Source organism: Vombatus ursinus, unplaced genomic scaffold (genome assembly GCF_900497805.2).
Source record: "Vombatus ursinus unplaced genomic scaffold, bare-nosed wombat genome assembly UNPS02009770.1, whole genome shotgun sequence".
In the NCBI taxonomy this organism is placed as follows: Eukaryota; Metazoa; Chordata; class Mammalia; order Diprotodontia; family Vombatidae; genus Vombatus; species Vombatus ursinus.
In genome coordinates, this window is record NW_020949548.1 from 11604716 (window position 1) to 11623499 (window position 18784).

Consider the following 18784-nt stretch of genomic DNA (forward strand, 5'->3'; position numbering starts at 1 on the left):
ATGTAGCCACCCCTAGGTAGTCCCTATCTCCGTGGTTGGCCTAGTTCTCCAGTGAGTGACAGATTAAGTCTGGCGACAGGCTTGGGCTAAGCGGGTGTCTTTAAACCAGAACCCAACCCAGGTTTTCCTGGCGTTCTCTGTGTGCCACCGAAAGCAAGGGCCAACCTGCTGTCACTTGGCTGTCTCTTCTGGGGTGGGAGGTGGGGGGGGGGGGGGGGGGAAGGTAACAAATGGAAGTGATCGCTAGTAAGGCCAGCGTTGTGGACCTCAAGGCTATTTTGTAGAGCAATTGGCAGTAGGGATAAGAGGCCCACCTAGGTCTCAGCTTCTGAAGGCAGAGCCTGGGGCTAACTGCAGTAAATTGTAAGTTCCTTGAAGACAAGGACTGTTCCCTCCCTCCACCCTCTCAGTCCTTGCATCTCTCTTGCGCCTAGCACTGCGCAGTGCAAATCGTTGGCTCTTAAATGTTTCCTGGCTGGAATGGAATGGCGGGTGCTGCGGGGCGGGCGGCTGAGATGGTCCAGGGGGTCACAGCCACAGAGATTCCTCTGCAGCTAGCTGCCCAGCGGGGACAAATTCGGGGGGAATCGCTGGTGAAGGAAGCTCTCCCAGACAGGTCCAGGCTGAGCTGGGGCGCTGGCCAGCGGCGGGGAATCCCAGCGGCCAGGCTGGATAGGAGGAGTCCGAGAGAGCCCTGGAGCTAGGAGCCAGAGATTTAGAGCCGAGGGAGACCCCTGCGGGGGCGGGGGGGGGGGTTGGAGCAGAAAAGAGAACTCAGTGGATCTCCCCGCTCCACCCCCAACCCCCCAATCCCCAGACCTCGGGGCTTCTCTCCCAGGCCTCGGGGGCGGGGAGGAAAGCCCTTCTATCCAGTGGCCAACGAGGCGCTGGCTGGCTCAGGGCCCGGCAGTGGGACTGGAGCCCGGGGCTCTGGGGCGGGTGGAGAGGGCTCCCCCGCCTCTCTCGGGGCGCGGGCCAGAGGGGAGTTGGGCTGGGGGCTGGGGAACGGAGCAGAGCAGGTGGGGCGCCGGCCGGGACTCCGCCCCCTGCACGGTCCCCGTTGGTCCACGGCCGCACTTCCCCAGCCCCTCTCCCGAGCCGGAGCGCGATTGGCGGCAGCGCTTGTCGCTCGGAGGGGGCCGGGCAGTTCTGCTCTCGGGCTCGGCCCGCTGCAGCCGCCGCTGCCGCCGCCGCCACCTCCTCCTTCCTTCTAGCAGCGCGGGCTGGTCTGCCCAGAGAGCCGGCGCAGGGCGATGGGGAGCGGCGTGGCCAGGCGCCCGGGCAGCTGCAAAGTTTGCCACACTTGCGCGCTGCGGTGCCGGGCTGCTGGGCGCCGCTGAGCGGCGGCCGGAGGGGCTTCGGCTTCGTTTCTCCCATTTGTTTGCGGGTCTTCTAGTAAATAGAGCTATTAGCCTGGCCGGCGGAGGCAGCGGGAGCAACAAACTTGGGGCTGTGCGGCGAAGATCCCGCGTGGGGGCTCGGGGCCCTGAGCTAGCAGCCCGGGCTTTGCTTTCCAAAGCTGCGGACCTCAGAGCCTGGCAGCTCAGCATCCCGCCATCCCGCCGGTTCCAGGTCGCGGAGTCCTTTGGAGCGTGTGGGTGGGTGTGGGGACAGCAGGGATTGGGGGCAGTCCAGTGGCTAGGGGGAGCGTGGGGAGCTCCCCCTCTCTATGGAGGGAGCGCAGGATGGTGTGCACCAGGAAGACCAAAACTTTGGTGTCCACCTGCGTGATCCTGAGCGGCATGACCAACATCATCTGCCTGCTTTACGTGGGCTGGGTCACCAACTATATCGCCAGCGTCTATGTGCGGGTGCAGGAGCCGGTGCCCGACAAGAAGCTGGACGAGGACAAAGGGGACACGCTGAGGATCATCGAGCGTCTGGACCACCTGGAGAATGTCATCAAACAGCACATTCAAGGTACGCCGAGCCCTTTCGCCTCCGACGCTTCCTTGGGAAACTTTGCCGGACCGACCGGTTGGTGGTGATGGTGGGGTGTGTGTGAGTGTGTATATGTGTGTGTGGGGCCGGGGCGGGGGGGTAGTAAATGGGGAGGATGAAAGAGGTGAGGGCGGAGGCGGAACACTTGTTTCTGTGTGAGCGTGCAAGTAACCTCGGCCGGCGTCGGTGTGACTAACTTAATGATAACAATAGTCTAATGAGATCGCATGCAAGTGTGCACGCATCGAGGGTGGCTGCGTGGGAGACGTTGCCTGTGACCAACCTGAAGACGCTGTCTGTGTATACACATGCACACGCAGGGGGTGTCCACTCGTGCCTGTGGCGGGCTGTGCGTGTGTGTGTATGTCACACACACACACGCACACACACACAGAGAAATCGAGAGACACAGAGACAGACTCATTCACACACAGAGACACATGTGCACACCCTCCCTCACCGGCAAAGGGGTGACCGGCACGTAGTCACACAAAAATTAGACACACGCTTGTCTCTCTCTCTCTCTCTCTCTCTCTCTCTCTCTCTCTCTCTCTCTCTCACACACACACACACACACACACACACACACACACACACACACACACGAGTCTTTCATTCCTTGCTGCCTGGGGTAGAGAAACAGCGGCTGGGCCCTAGCAATCCTTCCTTCCCCTCACCGCGCGGTGGGGGAGAGGCGGGGGGCGTGCAGGAACCCGTCGGGGAAAGGAAGGAAGAAAGGAGGCGGCGCGGCCGTTTCAGTCTGCCCTGCTCTCCTTTCTGGGCTGGTAGCTGGACAGCTGGAAGGAGCGTGGAAGCCGGGAATCCCCCCCAGCCTGCGGCCCTGGGGGAGGGGCCTCGCAAGCCCGGCGTGGAGTGGCTGCCCCTCCCCTCCCCTCCCCTCACCCCTTCTTTGCCCCTCAGCTCCCCAGCCTCGGGTCCCCTGCTCGGACACTTGTGCCCACTGATCACCCGAGTTCTCCCGAGGGGGGCGCAGGTGATAGATCTCGGAGCTGGGAGCCTGGGGCCCTGGGCATAGTCATGGGCACGCCGCTAGATTGGCAGCCTTGAGTTGGAGCTGGTGCTGAAGCTGGACCCTGGAACTGAGAGATCGGGAGGCGCCCGGCTAGGAAGAGCACAGCCGGGTCCTGGCTGGAGTTGAGGGGGGAAGGGGATCCTGAGGACCTACAGTCGAGTGTGGCTGCTTCCCTGCGCCTCCATGCTGAATGTGCCGTGTCTGTGTCTATGTCTATGTGTGTATATGTGTATGTATGAGTGTGCGTGCCTGCGTGCTCGCGCCTGCCTGTGTGTGCCTATGTGTGCCTATGTGTGCCTATGTGTGTCGAGGGGAGGCTTAAAGCATCCCTTTTCCCTAGCATTCCTGATACGTGCTAGGCGGTGTCAGCTCTTCGTTCCCAGCTACTCGCTTGAAGGGAGGAGGATATTCTTGTTTCTTTGCTTGTTTTTTTTTTTTGTTTTTTTTTTTTTTGGCCAGGAGCTGGCTGGAAGCTGCTTATGCTGCCCAGGGTGGGGTGACAGCTTTTGGAGCTCGCCCTGCCCCCTGCCCGACAGGCCCATAGCTGAAGACGGGCCCCCTCTGAGAGAGACAAGGAGGTGGGACACCCCCACACACCTCAACGAGTCACTGTGGCACGGGGCATACTTGAATTTTACACTCACACCATCTAACAACACAGGGCTCACCCGCTATCCCCACTGCCAGACTGAGTTACGTCTGCCTTCCACCCGGCAGCCCCTGTGGCTGGAAAGGGGTGAAAAAAGGGCTCTGCTTTTTCCCTTTCCCTTTCGAAGGGAGCTTTCCACTTCCCAGCCAGGTCTTGCTGCTGGCTGTTCAGGAATCACAAAGAGTGTAGCTCTCTTTTGCTGGACAGATCTGTTAGAAACAACTGGCCTCAGCCTGCAGCTCTCCACAGAACACCTGCCTTCTGTCCATTAACCAGGCCACCACGGAATGAGCCTTTTCCGCCTCTGTCAGAAGCCTGTTGCTGCTAAGTCTTACTTGTACTTTATCATCAGATACATCTGGGTTCCAAAAAATTACTCCACAGTAGAAATGGAATTTTTGCCTTAGGGGCATTCAGAACTTTGTGAAATGAGGCTCACTGGTAGCCTGACTTTAACATTTCAAGTCTGCTCCCAGAATCAGTGTGACTTTTATTTATAGGTGTTTTCAGGAGACATAATAGGGGCATCAGACTGAGCTGGGACCCTGGGGTATAGTTATAGGGTCCTGGATGGGAAAGCTAAGGCCAACCACAAAGGTATTTTCTCTTCAAGTTATAATAAGGGAAAAGGAGGCACAAAGAAAGCATAAGTGAGGACTCATTGCTCAGCTTCAACAAGATGATAGCAATGGATCATGGGGAGAAGGCAGAGGTGCTGAGCTCTGTAATTTATTTGGACCAGAAAAGTTAGAACAAAATGGCAAATGAGGGGCTGAAACCCCTAATATGTAAGGGTATAGTAAGAGATCACCCACCTGCCCTTTTGATTTCCCAGTCAAAGTGGATTTGCCACTTGCTACCTTCATGACCTTGGGCAAAGAAATCACTTAACCTCTCTGGACCACAGTTTCTTCATCTCTAAGCTCCTTCCAATTCTAAATCTGTAACTTATGACTACATCCCAGGGTACCAAAATAATTAGCAGTTGTAATAGCTGAGTTGCTGCTGATTTGAAAGACCTTGAAGAATGGAAGAGGGGTGGCATAGGACTGAAGAAGGACAAACATTTCGATGTTTTAAAGGGGGAAGAAAATGAAGCCTGGAGGCTACAGATCTGTCTTAGATGCTTGGCAAAATTCTAGTTTGTGTTATTAAAGGATTGGTTAGTGAAGGTCTAGAAAAGGCAGTATCAACCATAACAAACATGACCATCTCTCATGTTATTCTTGTGGAAAGGATGGAGAGATATGGGCCAGATGATAGTATCATTAGATGAATTCAGAACTAGTTAGATGGCCAGATCCAAAGAGTAATCATTTATGTTCTGGTGCTCACTCCAAAGTGGTGGGCTCCAGAGATTGCTGCTTCATTCTGCGCTATTTGCCTCTTTCCTTATTGACTTGGATAAATGGATAGCATGTTTAGAAAGCTTCTAGATGCATGAAAAAAAAAATGCCAATTCATGTGCAGAAAACAAACAAACAAGTAATAGGCTTTACCAGAGTGATATGGGTCAAGAAAAAGGGGCCCTGGAACATTCCTTGAAATGAAAGGTGGCTTGATCAAAGTCTAGGCCAGATAATGGAGTGTCAGGGCATTGAAACTATTATATGAGGCAACTTGGCATTCTGGGAAAAGGTCCAGGGGCTCCTTCTCTCAGGTACTGGAGGGCTCAAAGTTTCACCCTACATCCTTAAACCACTGCCACCAATCAATGTTAATAGAATTTTAAAATGTAGTCTGGACAGGACTGATTGCTAACTCGTGAATACTGGGAGCCCCACAAAGCAGGTGAGAGACAGGAGGAGTGCCAGAAACAAGTGGCAGTTTAATTATTGTCAGAGTGAGGAATACTCTCTGTGGAGTAAAGGCACAGTTTATATACATCATTCTGTTTGGGACTTAGTGAGGACATGATAATAGTCTTTAAGTATCTAAGGACTATTTATGTGAAAGAGGGATTGAACTTTTTCTGTTGGCCTTGGATGTCAGAACCAGGAGCACTGGGTGGAGGCTGAGGACAAGCATATTTTGGCTTGATGGAAGGGAAAGCTTCTCGACAATTCAAGTCATAAAAATAGGTGGTGTGTATTGCCTCGGGAGGTGGTGGGTTGGCATTCCATGCAATTCTTCAACCAAAGAGTGCTCGGGCATGTGGTAGGAGGGATTCTTAGTCAGGTATGAGTTGGATTAGGTGGCCTCAGAGGTCCCATACAGCTCTGAGTTTGAAAGCCTATGATCCTATGATACTCCCATCCATTTCCCTTTGGTCAGAAAAGAAGCAGGCAGAGTTCAATGCAAAGATTCTTCTGTGAGAGCCAGATGTACAGTTATTAGCTTTGAGCCATTTAGTAAATGTGCTGTTAAAATAGAGTAGGTATTGTGACTTTCTTTAAGAAAAACCCTGCAATTAGGCATTGTTCATAACAGAAAACCCGGGGGAGCTAACAAAGCAACAAGGCTTTACCTTTTTAAAGGCAGAGGTTTGAAAGGGCATACTAAATCTCCCTGAGCACATTAGGGAATAAATGTCTTAAAGGACTCGATGAACCAAGCTTCAGGGATCAAGATTCTTCAGCTCAATTCATCCATCAATCAACAGATGTTTAAACAATCTGGTCTTGATTCAAGGAAGTCAATGGGTGGGTCCTTGACCAAGTTGGCTGATAGAGCTTGTTGGCAGTTCTATTAGTTTATGTTGCTGAGTCAGGATTATTCATGGCTTATAATCATCCTCTAAGTAATATTTATGTAGCTTCAGAGCATAATTCAGTTTATCTAGAGTCCACTGTAAGCTGGGCAGAGCTAGGTTTTGTGTATACAAAAAACAAAAGCAAAGCAGGCTGCTTCCAAGGGGCTTATGTTCTAATGGGGAAGATGTATGTTCAAAGTAATTGCAGGGGGTGGAGTGGAGGAATCAGGAAAGACTTCTTGTAGAAGATGACACTTGAAAGGAGCTTTAAATAGAACTAGGATTTCAAAGAGGCAAATGTAGGGAGGGGAGCATTGCTGGCATGGGGCACAGAAACAGAAAAAGGGATGTCACGTACAACCAATTTGGTTGGAATGACATGAAATGCATCTGGAAAGAAAAGTTGGAGCCAGATTGTGGAATGCTTCAAAGGCCCAAGATGAGTTGGTATTTATATTAAAGGTAATAGTGATCCATTGACATTTGTTGAATGGAAGAGTAGACATGATCAGACTTGTGCTTTAAGAATGCCGGTATGGGACCTGAGTAAAGCAATTTGGTTTTGATTCAAGGAAGCCAATGGATGGCCTCTTGACCAACGTGGCAGATTGAGCTTGTTGGTAACTCTATTAGTTTATGCTACTGAGTCAGGACTATTTGTGGCTTATAAACGTTCTCCAAATACTATTCATGTACCCTCAGAGCCTACTTTAGCCTCCATCTTTTCCACTGAAAGGAAGCCATATTGCAAGTTAAAAATCATAAAATAATAAGAATGCTAATTTAGAGCTGGACGTGACCATGTAATTGTTTTACAGATGAGGAAACTGAGATCCAGACAGATTACAAAAGAAATAAGCTTTAACAACAGTTAAGTTTAAGGTTTGCGAAAGACTTTATATACATTATCTCCTTTGAACATCACAAAACCTCTGTGAAATGGGTTTTACAGATATTATCATCTCCATTTTTCAGTTAAAAAAATTGTGGCTCAGAGGTTAAAGGGTAGGTGGGTGGTACAGTGGAAAGAGCATTGAGCCTGGAGTCTGGAAAACTTGAGGTCAAAATCTAGCTTCAGATATTTAGTAACTTTGTGGCCCTGGGCCACTTAACCTCTATTTGATTCAATTTCTTCATCTGTACAATGGAAATGATAATAATATCACCTACTTCTCAGGGTTGTGATGAGGATCAAATAAGATAATAATTGGAAAGTGCTTAGCATGGTGCCTGGCGCATAGTAAGCACAACGTAAGTGTTAGCTGCTATTGGTATTATTATTATTATTATTATTATTATTATTATTATGTACCTTGCCCATGGTCACACAGCTAGGAGATTTTGGAGGAGGAATTGGAATCAAGGCCAGGTCTGATACACATAAGTTACATAACTTCTCTCATGGAGTAAAGTGGGAATTTTAACCAAGATCTTCTGATTGATTCCAAAGCAAACCGGGCTGCCTCTCTGAAATGTCGCCAAGCATCTTAACGAATGTGGATGGGTGGGCCTCACAATTAGAAGCAGTTTTGGAGCCTCACTCACCCCAAGGTCTTCATTCAGTCAAAACTGAAAAGTATATTTTCCTCATGGGGGTTGACCTAATATTTCATTTTAATTTGTTTTCTGCTTGAATGATTTAATTAGATGGTGTTTGGGAATCACTAGGGAATGTAAATTGCAGATCTTAAACTTTTTTTAATGAAATGGATTGGAAATGAGGGGTTAACTTTAAAAAAAATGTGCTTTTTACCTTGGTCATCTATGAACAAAAATAAAGGTGAATAAAACATTGGTATTTGGAGAAGAAAGATGAAGCCCTGTAAACAAAGCATACAGATAAGTTTAGAGGGGTGCCAAAGATGAGAGATGCATTTTGCATCTTGGAATGGGGATTGGAAAGTGGTCGAGTGCAATTGTATATCCAGTTCAGCAAGTATATTATATTTGTATGTTCTGTACCATGTTAGGTGCTGGGGACAAAAGTATAAAAGACAAAGACCCTGACCTCAAGGAGTTCACACGTTCCTGAGGTAGTTTTGAGAAAATCAAGAGTTATTCTTGATTTGGGTATTTTAAACAAAGATTATTTTATGAATATAACAATAGACTTTTAATAACAAATATCTTAGGGGAATAGGCAAGATCACACTTTTTTGAGGGAAGGGAGTGGGAAACTTTGAGAAACAAGAAATTAAACATCTGCAAAAGGACTTGAATTATTGGACAAGATACTTTCAAGCACATTTCTTTGAATATTGTAATTAATAGTGTGTTAGAGTATCTGATTGATTTCCAAATCCATTATCCTCCCTTATTGAATCTAATTCATTCCAACAATAGGGACAATGTATTATTAACAATTTTATTTCATGAAAGTACATTAGACACATTATATGCACATTAATGTACATCCGATCAGTAATATCAGGCTGCTTGCCAAGATAACAGACTGTATGTGGTGTAAAAATTGGTCCCTTAAAAACTTAGGAAATGGTCATGTATTATGTTTGAATCCTAGATTTGGAACTGGAAGGGGGCCCAGAGACTATCCAGTCTTATCCTTTTATTTTACTGATGAGGCTGAGATGGGTGAGGTGAATTGCCTGAGGTGCCCCAGGTAGGAAGTGGCAAAATATTTGGTGTAAGTCCGTAACTCGGGAGATTAGTTTTTTCTTTCCTTGGTTAGCCTCAATGAGCATGAGGGTGCCATTTAGAAGTGACCCTTTCCCCAGGCAATCTCCAAGATGAATAAGAAGGCCTAACTTCTATCTGTAGCAAGGGGATCTTAAAGATGAAGTGTATGATATTTGCTAAGTGCTTTGAGTTTATCGGAGGTGAGGATGTAATATAAATGTGAACTGTTGTTATTCCCATGAATGAGCAGCAATTGCAGGTAAAATTGCATTAGTAACAATGGAATTGATACTTGGAGACAGCATAGTAATAGAATTTAAGGTTGGATTGAAAAATTTATTAATAGACCAGGGCCATGTCTTGATGGAGCAGAAGGGGGAAAAAAGCATGCAAGAAAAGGCAATCCAAAGATTTAAAAAGAAAAAAAACCTCAAGAAGTATGCTGCACTAAATAAATGAATTCAACATTATTTTGTACTCACTTGACATAAATTGTTACTTGCTCTCAATCCGTAGGTTGGTGTAGATTCTCCAGGAGAATTGGAAATGGAACGTTAAAAAAAAAAAAAAAAACAACCCTCCAATTCTGACATTCCTGTTTGAATAATAATAATAGCAGGCATTTATTTTGGTTTTTTAAAGTTTGCAGAGTGTTTCACATATCTTGTTTAAGCCTCAAAAGCCTATGGTGTGGGTGCTAGAAGTAATCTTATCCCCATTTCATAGATAGGAAACCAAGGTTTTTGCCCATGGCCCAGAACTATTTGTCATAGGCTTTATACGAACACCACTTCAACTGATTTCAGGTCCAGTACTCTGTCCACTAAATCACGTTTTGATCACTTGAGTAGGATCTATGCTTATTTTCATGAGATTATGAATTCATTGGTGCATATTCTCTTTGTCACTTTCCAGTCATGTTTTTAAGTCCCAGCTTCCACCTCTGACCCAGGACTCCAAGCTTCCACCTTGGGGCCCTGGGCTTCCAACTGGTGAATGATCCTTGAGATCCATCACTCTCTTCCCCTATCTTTTTGCACATGGTTGGGGCTTTCTCCTCTTAAATTCCTCTTCCTTCTTCATTTTTCTAGGTTAAAAAAAAGTAGATTAGAGTACCCCCAGGCAGTCCATCACATTTACCCTTTGAGTTCATAGTTTGCTCTCTCCCTCCAACTTCATGGTGGGAAACCCAATGGCTATCTTTGTCTCTCTCCCCTCACTATCCAATCCGGTACCTTGATGGTAAATTCTACCTCTCAGTCCCTCTACTACTTCACCCAAATGGATGATTCCCAGATTTTCCTAGAATTCACTACTAGAGGTTTTCCTCCAGGAACTTTCCTGAAATAAGAACTATATGGTAATCATCGAGGTGGTATCAGCTATAGATTGAGGTTGTGGAGACTGGGGCATCAGGGGCTTTAAAGTAGTGATCTTTGTGCAGGGGAGGGGTATGGAGGCAGCAGGGGAGGGGTATGGAGGCAGCATGGTAAGATGGAAGGAGGGCTGGATTTGAATTCAAATGGCAGCTCTGCTACTCACTGTCTATGTTATGTTGAGCACATCATTTCACTTTCTCAGGGTCTCAGTTTCCCTCAATTGTAAAATGATATAAAATTGAATAGAAGCTCCTTGAGGGATGTCTTGTCTCACTTTTCTCTTTTTTCCTCAGAGTTTAGCACGATGCCTGGCAATAGAGTAGGTATCTGAGAAATCCTGGATTGATTGATTAATTAATTGAGAGGAGTTTTTTTTAAGTTTGCTTTCTTCTCTAAATCTGTGATCCTTTGAAACATTGCTCTATGTATGAAAACCAGGGCAACCCTTGATCCCTTCCCTGATGCCATATCAATAGTCAACAAGCATGTTTAACAGCCTAGGATGTGATGAGTGTTATCTGTTTTTTCTGCTTCTTGTGCTTCACCTTTGACTTTATCTCACAATTTAGAAGGGAAGTTCCAGTCATTCACATTCATCAAGAAATACTACCCTTCCTCATTTGTACCTTATCATTGAGCTAGAGATGGAGGGGTCCTCAGAAGCCACGGAACCCAACCTCCTTATTTTACAGACAAAGAAACCGAGGCCCAGGGAGTTTTTGGCTCTCCCAAGATCATAGAGGTAGTAATTGTTGGAGGTGGGATTTGAACTCATATGACTTTATTGCTAAAACCCCTTCCACTGCCTCCTTTCTTCTTCCTCTGTGCCTTCCCTTACCCCTTCTTTTCAGCCATTTGTTCAGGGCTAGTGTGCATATAGGCACTCAGGCTTTTTTCCACCTCTGTCAGAGCCTCTTAGGGTTTGGAGAGAGAGAATGTACAGTTATAGAGGAAAGCTTTAATAGAGTGGTTTTGGTCACAAAACATCAGCAGCTGTTTATTTGCTCAAAACAGTAGGTGTCCATATTAATAACCATGTGAGTTATGTGTGGCGAAGTGAAAAGTAAGCAAAAATTGTACCCTGGCCCCATAAATGGGGCTTTCTTCTTTTATTGAACTAATCTCTCTTCCAGTAGATGCCGTTGACATTTCCTATTATCCATGCAGAAGATCTGCCTTGATCTCTTACACTACAGAAATCCCTTTTGCCTTGCCTAGAACACAGCCCCCAAATGAAGGGGTTTTCAGGTTTCTCTTTATTGCAGTAATAAGGTTTTATATCGGTGCGCTTCCTGTCTCAAAGGAACTCAATAGATAGTGTGAACTCTCCCTAGTTAATCTTTCTCATATCCCCATGATGGAGGGAGAACTCCTTGGAGGAATCCCCAGAGAATGTGCTAAAAGGAACTGAAGACTGGAGAGGCTGACCTGGACTGGAGGTGAGGAGGAATAAAATGCAGCACAAAGTCCCAACACCCAGAGCTGTCCAGAAGGGGGTTGGGCTGCTGTTAGGGAGGGAGGTTACCTTTTGTCTTGAGGTTCTAGAGTAGAGGCTGCATGGCCATTTGTTGCCAAACTTATGGTGGGGAATCTTGGCCAGATAGCCTCTGAGTTTCATTCCAGCCTGGAGTAGCTGTGATCTTCTATCTTAGCCACTCTATCCCAATGGGGAGGGTGTGTGTGTGTATGTGTGTGTGTGTGTGCATGTGTGTGATAGACAGAGAGACAAGAAACAGAGAGAGATGAGAGACAGAAAGACAGAGACTGAAACAAAAACAAAGAGACGGACACAGAGAGATACATAGAGAGAGAAACATAGAGACAAAGCGAAAGACACAAAAAGTGACAGATACAAAGACAGAGGGAGATGCAGAGACAGAGAGAGACAGAGAAAAAGAGAGACAAAGAGAGTGAAAGACAGAGAGAGATACAAAGACAGAGAGAGATGCAGAGACAGAGAAAGGAGACAGACACAGAAAGCAATAGAGATACAGACAGAGAGAGATGTAGAGATAGAGAGAAAGAGCGAAACAGACACAGAAAGCAATAGACATGGAGATACAGAGACAAATACAGAGACAGAGAAATATAGAGTCAGAGAGAAATACAGAGATACAGAATGAGAGAGAGAGAGAAAGAGAGAGAGAGAGATTGAGAATGGAAGCGGTGGCAGTGGCTACAGGAGGTGTCTGCTCACTTTTAAAGAATGACTCAGTTTGACCAGGTTCAATCACAGAATCACATAATTTGAGTGATGGAAGAGATCTAATCAGTCATCTAGTCTAGGGGCTAACAAACTATAGTCCTCAGGTCAACTCCAGCCCATCAGCTGTTTTTATTCTTGGCTTGCAGGTCCTACAAAAACAGGGAGAAGGCCTGATTTATAGTTTGCTGACCCCCTGATCTAGTCCCATGGTCAAGAATAGCCCCCTCTACAACCTGCTTGCCAAATGGGCACCCTGCCACGTTTGCAGGCCATCACTGAGATGGAATGCTTTCCTTCCCAAAGAAGTCCATTCCATTTTTGGACAGCTCTGGGTGTTGGGAAGTTTCCCTTGACGTCTAGCCTGAATTTGGCTCTTAGCCACTTCTACCCACGGCTCCTCATTCTGCCTTTTGGGGCCAAATGGAGCAAGCTAAACACTTCTTCCTCCAGATGCCTCTTCAAACACTTGAATACAGATTAAGTTCTTTAGGGATCCAGAAGAAGCATGGGACCTAAGTCGTTACATCAATTTGGCTAAGATGCTGCATCATAGATTAAGTGGTGGACGTGTTGATAAATGGCATCCTATACAACAATTACTGGGCTTCTTGACACCCCCCTGGCCTACTTACATAATTGAGTCCAATTATGGAATGAAATGAATGTTTCCTTTAAAGATGGGCATCTTTGTAGACTTCTACAGTGGATGGGGAGGGGGTGGGAGGAACCACAGAAATTATTGAATTGTATGATCTGGTCCCATAACTAAGGCTGGCTTTGAGAATGGAATGGAGATTAGGAAAGGGATTAGGTTTATGATTTCTTCACTGGTAAAGAGAACTCCATGGACCCTGATAAGAATGAGGAAATTCCCTCTACCAAGACAGGATGGTACCTTCTCTGCACTAGAGTTTTAGGGAGTTACCTGGAACATTGAGAGGTCAGGTGACTTGCCCCATGTAGCCAGTAAGTTTCAGAAGCAGGATGTGAATCTAGGCCTTTCTAGTTCTGAGGTTAGCTCTCTATTTCCTATGCCATGCAAAGAATAGAATGGGATGGGGTGGAAACACTTATAAATCAGGTCAAGTGAAGTCAGTAAGCAATTAAAAGAAAACAAAAAAAAAACCCCAAAAAACAAAAACAAGACAAAAATGGTCTCTGTTCTCAAGGGATTCTCACAGTCTAATAAGGGTGAAAACATGTAAACAACTATGTACAAACAAGCTATATAGAGGATAAATGGAAAATTATCAATAAAGAGAAGGCACTAGCATGCAGGGGAATTGGCACAAGCTTCCTTTAGAAGACAGGCCTTTAGCTGAGACTTGAAGGAATTCTGGGAAGCCAGGAGGCATAGATTAGGAGGGAGAGAATTCCAGGCATGGCAGACAGTTAGTGAAACAGAAGAGTTGGGTGATGGAGTTATCTTATAAAGTACTTACTAGGTGCCAAACACTTTGCAGAATGTTGGGCAATACTACCTCTGCTCCCCAAACTCACATTCTAACTGTGGGAGACAATATTTATAGGAGGGTGTAACAGCAGGGCCAATGGAAAGGCCTTGTGGTGCACAGGGAAGTGGGAGGGAGATCTTAGTAGGCTCTAGCCCAATACAAATGGATGTGTATATCAGGAGCCAAATCCAACCTGTGCTGATCATAAATTAAATTATAGAGAAGGTCAAACTAGAGTTAATGAAAATTTGTCAAATCCAATCCCCAGTCTCCAGATTAGAGGCTCTGTCTGCTTTGTAAAGTCCTGTCCTTGTTTCATGCTGTCATGAAACAGTCCAAATGCCTGCCTGCTAGCCTTCCCTTTTGTCCTAAAAATATTTACCTTTTCAAACCCACTTAATGAAGCTGCTGGAGCCACTGGACAATTCCAAGAATGTGGCTTTGTTTGGAGGAGACAGTGCTACGGGCAGTACTTGGAAGGCGCCTCATTATCCTGTCTGAAGGCTGCACTAAGTAGAACTGCTTTCTCCAGAGGACTACTGAAAGACCCTTCAAGGTTTCCCCCAGTTTTTAGCCGTCAGTGTGGAAGAACAGAGCTAGGCATTTCTTCCCACTTGACTTTGGCTTATCTTCCTTCTAGGGTGAATTTGATTTAAATCAAATTGATTTAAGTCATAATTTCAATCACAGCCAGGAAGATGCGATTTAAATCACTTGTCAGGAACACTCAGTTTAATCTTTTTTTTTCCTTCCCCCTACAAAAAATGCCTTCTTGCTGTTTGATATAACCTTAACAGCATATATTCTTCAAAACTCATAGATAGATGTAGTTTCATTTTTAGAAAATGCATACCATATACATTTTAAAGCAGTGACTTATTTTGATGGTTTTTTTCTCCATACGAAAAAAATTTGCAGCTACTTCCGAAACTGAATGATGATTGTGAAGGCCTAAAAATCCTGTCGGGTTTGTGGGGCCTCTCCTCTACTGCAGTCGATTGCCTGTGTTCTGGAAACTTCCATGTCCCATGTTAATATAGCTGTGACTTCAGCCAGTTAGTCTCTATCATATACCTTTTTGGAAAACTAATTGGATGTGTCTGGTTGAGAACCCAATTCCTCCTACTATCAATCAGTATTTATTTAAGTAAGTATTTATTAAGCACCTATTATGTGCCCAACATGGGGCTAAAATCCAATATCATTGAGCTACCTTGATGGGAAAATGATAAAGGACATTGGCCTCTCACCCCTTGACTAGAGGAGTGACATTTGTGTGGGGCTTGGTGTTTGTAGAATTATACACATATTTAGCCAGATGACTAGTTTCTTGCAGGACAAGGATTGTTTTGTTTTTACATTTATATCTCCAGTGACTAAAAAGGACCTGGAGCATAGTAGGCACATAATAGATGTTTGGTTATTGATTGGTTCTTGCTGTGGTATAACAACAATTGCACTTGATACCTATTTATCCCCTCTGGCAACTGAGAACCCCAATTGTCCTTTTCCCCCAATCTATATTCTTTTACCCCTGGCCTCTAGGTGTCTTATATATTTAGAATTTTTTTCAATAAGAAATTATTATTATTGTTGTTTTTCAGTTGTGTTTGACTCTTCATGACCCCTTTTGAGGTTTTCTTGGCAGAGATACTGGAGTGGTTTGCCATTTCCTTCTCTAGATCATGAGGCAAATGGGGTTAAATGACTAGTCTAGGGTCACACTGCTAGTAAATGTCTGAGGCTAGATTTGAACTTGGGAAAGTGAAACTTCCTGACTCCAGGCCTGGCACTCTATGAACTGTGATGCCACTTAGTTGCCCAAGTCTCCACATATACAAGTTTCCAAAAATTTTTATTTTTATTCTCAACGACATAAACAACCAAATATGTAGCTAACTCAATCTTTGCTTCTCTTCTTGTCTACTGATCTGCTCAGGAAAAAGATGAGTTTTCTTCATTTTAAAATTCTTAAATGAGATCTCAATATAAAATAAATCAGCCCAAAGACATAATTTCTTTGTTATTTTACCATTATATTCTGATGAATACAGGTGCTTAAGTGATGACCTCTAGTTTAATGTTGTAACTTTGAAACATATTGAAAACAGGTTATCCTTCGCTCTGAAATTTATTAAAATTGTCATTATGAAGGGGAGTGTTGTGGGATGCTAAGCTCATAACTAATTCTTTTCTAGCAGTTAAGGATTGACTCTGGTATACGGGACTGAGAAAACTGACAAAAATTAGCTAGCGATAGCAATATGAGCATATTGTCTCAAATATGGTCATATATAATTAGAATGTGTATTCCTCTTCTAGGGTAATATTTTTGAGCTTTAAACATTTTAAATAAAATTGCCTCCATTTAAGTTTTATTTTTGTTTGTTTGTTTTTGGTGAGGCAAGTGGGGTGAAGTGACTTGCCCAGAGTCAAGTTTCTGAGGCCAGATTTGAACTCAGGTCCTCTTGACTCCAAGGCTGGTGCTCTATCCACTGCACCATCTAGCTGCCCCTAATTTTTAGTTTTTAAAACAGCTTTTAAAGACTTCAAATTCAGTTTGATTTTTTAAAATTCACTTTAAAATTTTTTTTAAAGTTTATCTTGTTTTATACAAAGGATTTATTGCTCAGAAAATTAATTGTAGCCTGTTAATGCTTGAGATCACCTTGTCCTACTATTTCATTTTACAGAGAGGAAACTGAGTCTCAGAAATGAGATAAGACACAATTCATCAGTGGCATTGCAAGGTCTAGAACACTGGTCTTCTGGTTAGTCAAGTTTATATGATACTACACTGCCTACCTAAAAGTTGTATCATAATTACAGAGTGTCCCAGAAGGTGCTATGGTTGAAAAAAAAAGCTTATAAAACCTACTACCAGCAGCCTGGCAGAGAATTTAAGAAGCCTTTATACAGACACTAAATTTTTATTGGTTTATAACATTTACATAGAGCCTTTTCATGTCTCTGATACCACCCAGAGTCAGATGCATGCAAAGTCACTCCCCACAAACTCAGAGTATGCTCGCTCACCCGTTATCAGCCATATGAGTATAAAACCATTCACTCAGTCACCCATGCACTCATATGCCTAGCCACTTGAATTCCATCATCTCAGTAGAGTTTGACATACAGTCACCCACCCATCACACTCTGTCTTAGACTATCAGTCACCACTGCCTACCTCACTCTACCCTCTAGTGACAGCCATGTCTTCCCTCTGCAGGCCATCATCTCCACTTCCTTGCTTTTCTTGCTTCAATATACTTTGTAGTCAGAGAGGCTATGGCAAGTGGGGGCTGGGAAAGGTCGGTTAGAGAAAGGAGGTTAAGAGTGATCTGGCTTCTCCATTTACCATATGGTAAAAATCAGGGATGCTGTTATTGCTGGGTTTTATGACTTCTGAAACTCTCAACCTTGCCTGTGTTAGGGTTGACCTCCACTGATACTAGTAGTAAAAACTCTCCAAAAGCATGCCACTTTTTTCTAGGTTTACTTGGCACAAGAGGAAGGCAGGGAGAAATCAGAAAACAGTGGGTCTGCACAGTGGGCTTGGGAGGAGAGGAACCCAGGTGGCAGAATGGATGGTGGTGGGGAATGCATGGTGATAGAGAATGGATGGTGATGAATGGTTGGTAATGGAGAATGGATGGTAGTGGATAATGAATAGTGGTGGATAATGAATAGTGGTGGAGAATGGATGGTGGTGGAGAATGGATGGTGATGGAGAATGGATGGTGATGAATGGATGGTGGTGGAGAATGGATAATGGCAACAAAATAAGGAAGCAAGTGGGCCAAATCCTGGAAGTGATAGAAGACTCAATCAGTCACTCAACAATCATCTGTTAAGGGCCCACTGTGTGTCAAGAATCATGCTAGACACTGGGGATATAAAGACAAAAAATAAAAGAATCCCTGCCCTTAAGGTATATTCTATCAGGAGAGATAGCAAGCACAAAAATAAATGTATATAGAATAAATACATATTAAAGATATGGCAGTTTAGGTAGGAAGGGCAATAGCAGTTGTGGGGAATCAGGAAAGGCTTCAAATGGTGCGTGAGCTGAGCCTTAAAGGGAGCAAGGGATTCTGTGAGGAAAAAGGAAGAGCATTCCAGACATGAAGGGTGACCAGTGCAAAGGGACAAACATGAGAGATGGGTTGTCAAGGATGAGACAACGTAGTGAGTTGGTGGGCTGTTTCCCTTCCCAGCGGAAATGAGCCTGGTAGAGTATGAACCAGCAGGATCTTTCTCTCTATACATACCCTTCTTCCACTCCCAACCTACATACAGGCTTGGAGGCTGATTTAGGGAACCAGTGCCTTATGGTGGAAAGTATACTGGTTTTGGAGTTAGAGGAGCTGGGTTCAAAACCTGACTCTGATACTAATCACCTCTGTGACCTTGGACAAGTCACTTAATCTGCTTGAGCCTTAATTTCCTCATTTGTAAAATGAAGGAGTTGGAGGAGATAACTTGTAAGGTTTTTTATAGCTCTGTGTCCATAATCCCTCTTCTGATGACCGCTGCCTGTATAACCCTGGGCAAGCTCAGTTTCATAATCAGCGTATGATGGCGTCTGAGGTCCCTTCTTGCTCTAAGACTTTGATCTTATGATCCCATTTCTGATCCTTCAGCTTAGACCTATGTTTGTTCCAGGCCCTAAGAGTGAGAGTTGGTTTCTATGACAGTCTGGATTTCTTTTCTTAACCCTTTGAGAAGCATCTTTGATAATTGGGAGCCATGTTGACTTTTTGGAAGCCAATGTATTGGCCTGTAGGGTGGAG

At 44.8% G+C, this 18784-nt stretch overlaps 1 protein-coding gene across 5 annotated transcripts in view; it reads left to right on the top strand.

Annotated features, from left to right (window-relative positions):
* Positions 1-1319: 1319 nt before the first annotated feature.
* Positions 1320-18784, top strand: part of GALNT18 (polypeptide N-acetylgalactosaminyltransferase 18) — a 460219-nt gene continuing 442754 nt past the window's right edge. For all 5 annotated transcript variants that reach the window (XM_027852665.1, XM_027852669.1, XM_027852667.1 and 2 more), the window contains exon 1: positions 1320-1920. In XM_027852665.1, the coding sequence (XP_027708466.1) occupies positions 1686-1920 (235 nt within the window). In that variant the 5' untranslated portion in view covers positions 1320-1685. The remainder of the gene's footprint in view (positions 1921-18784) is intronic.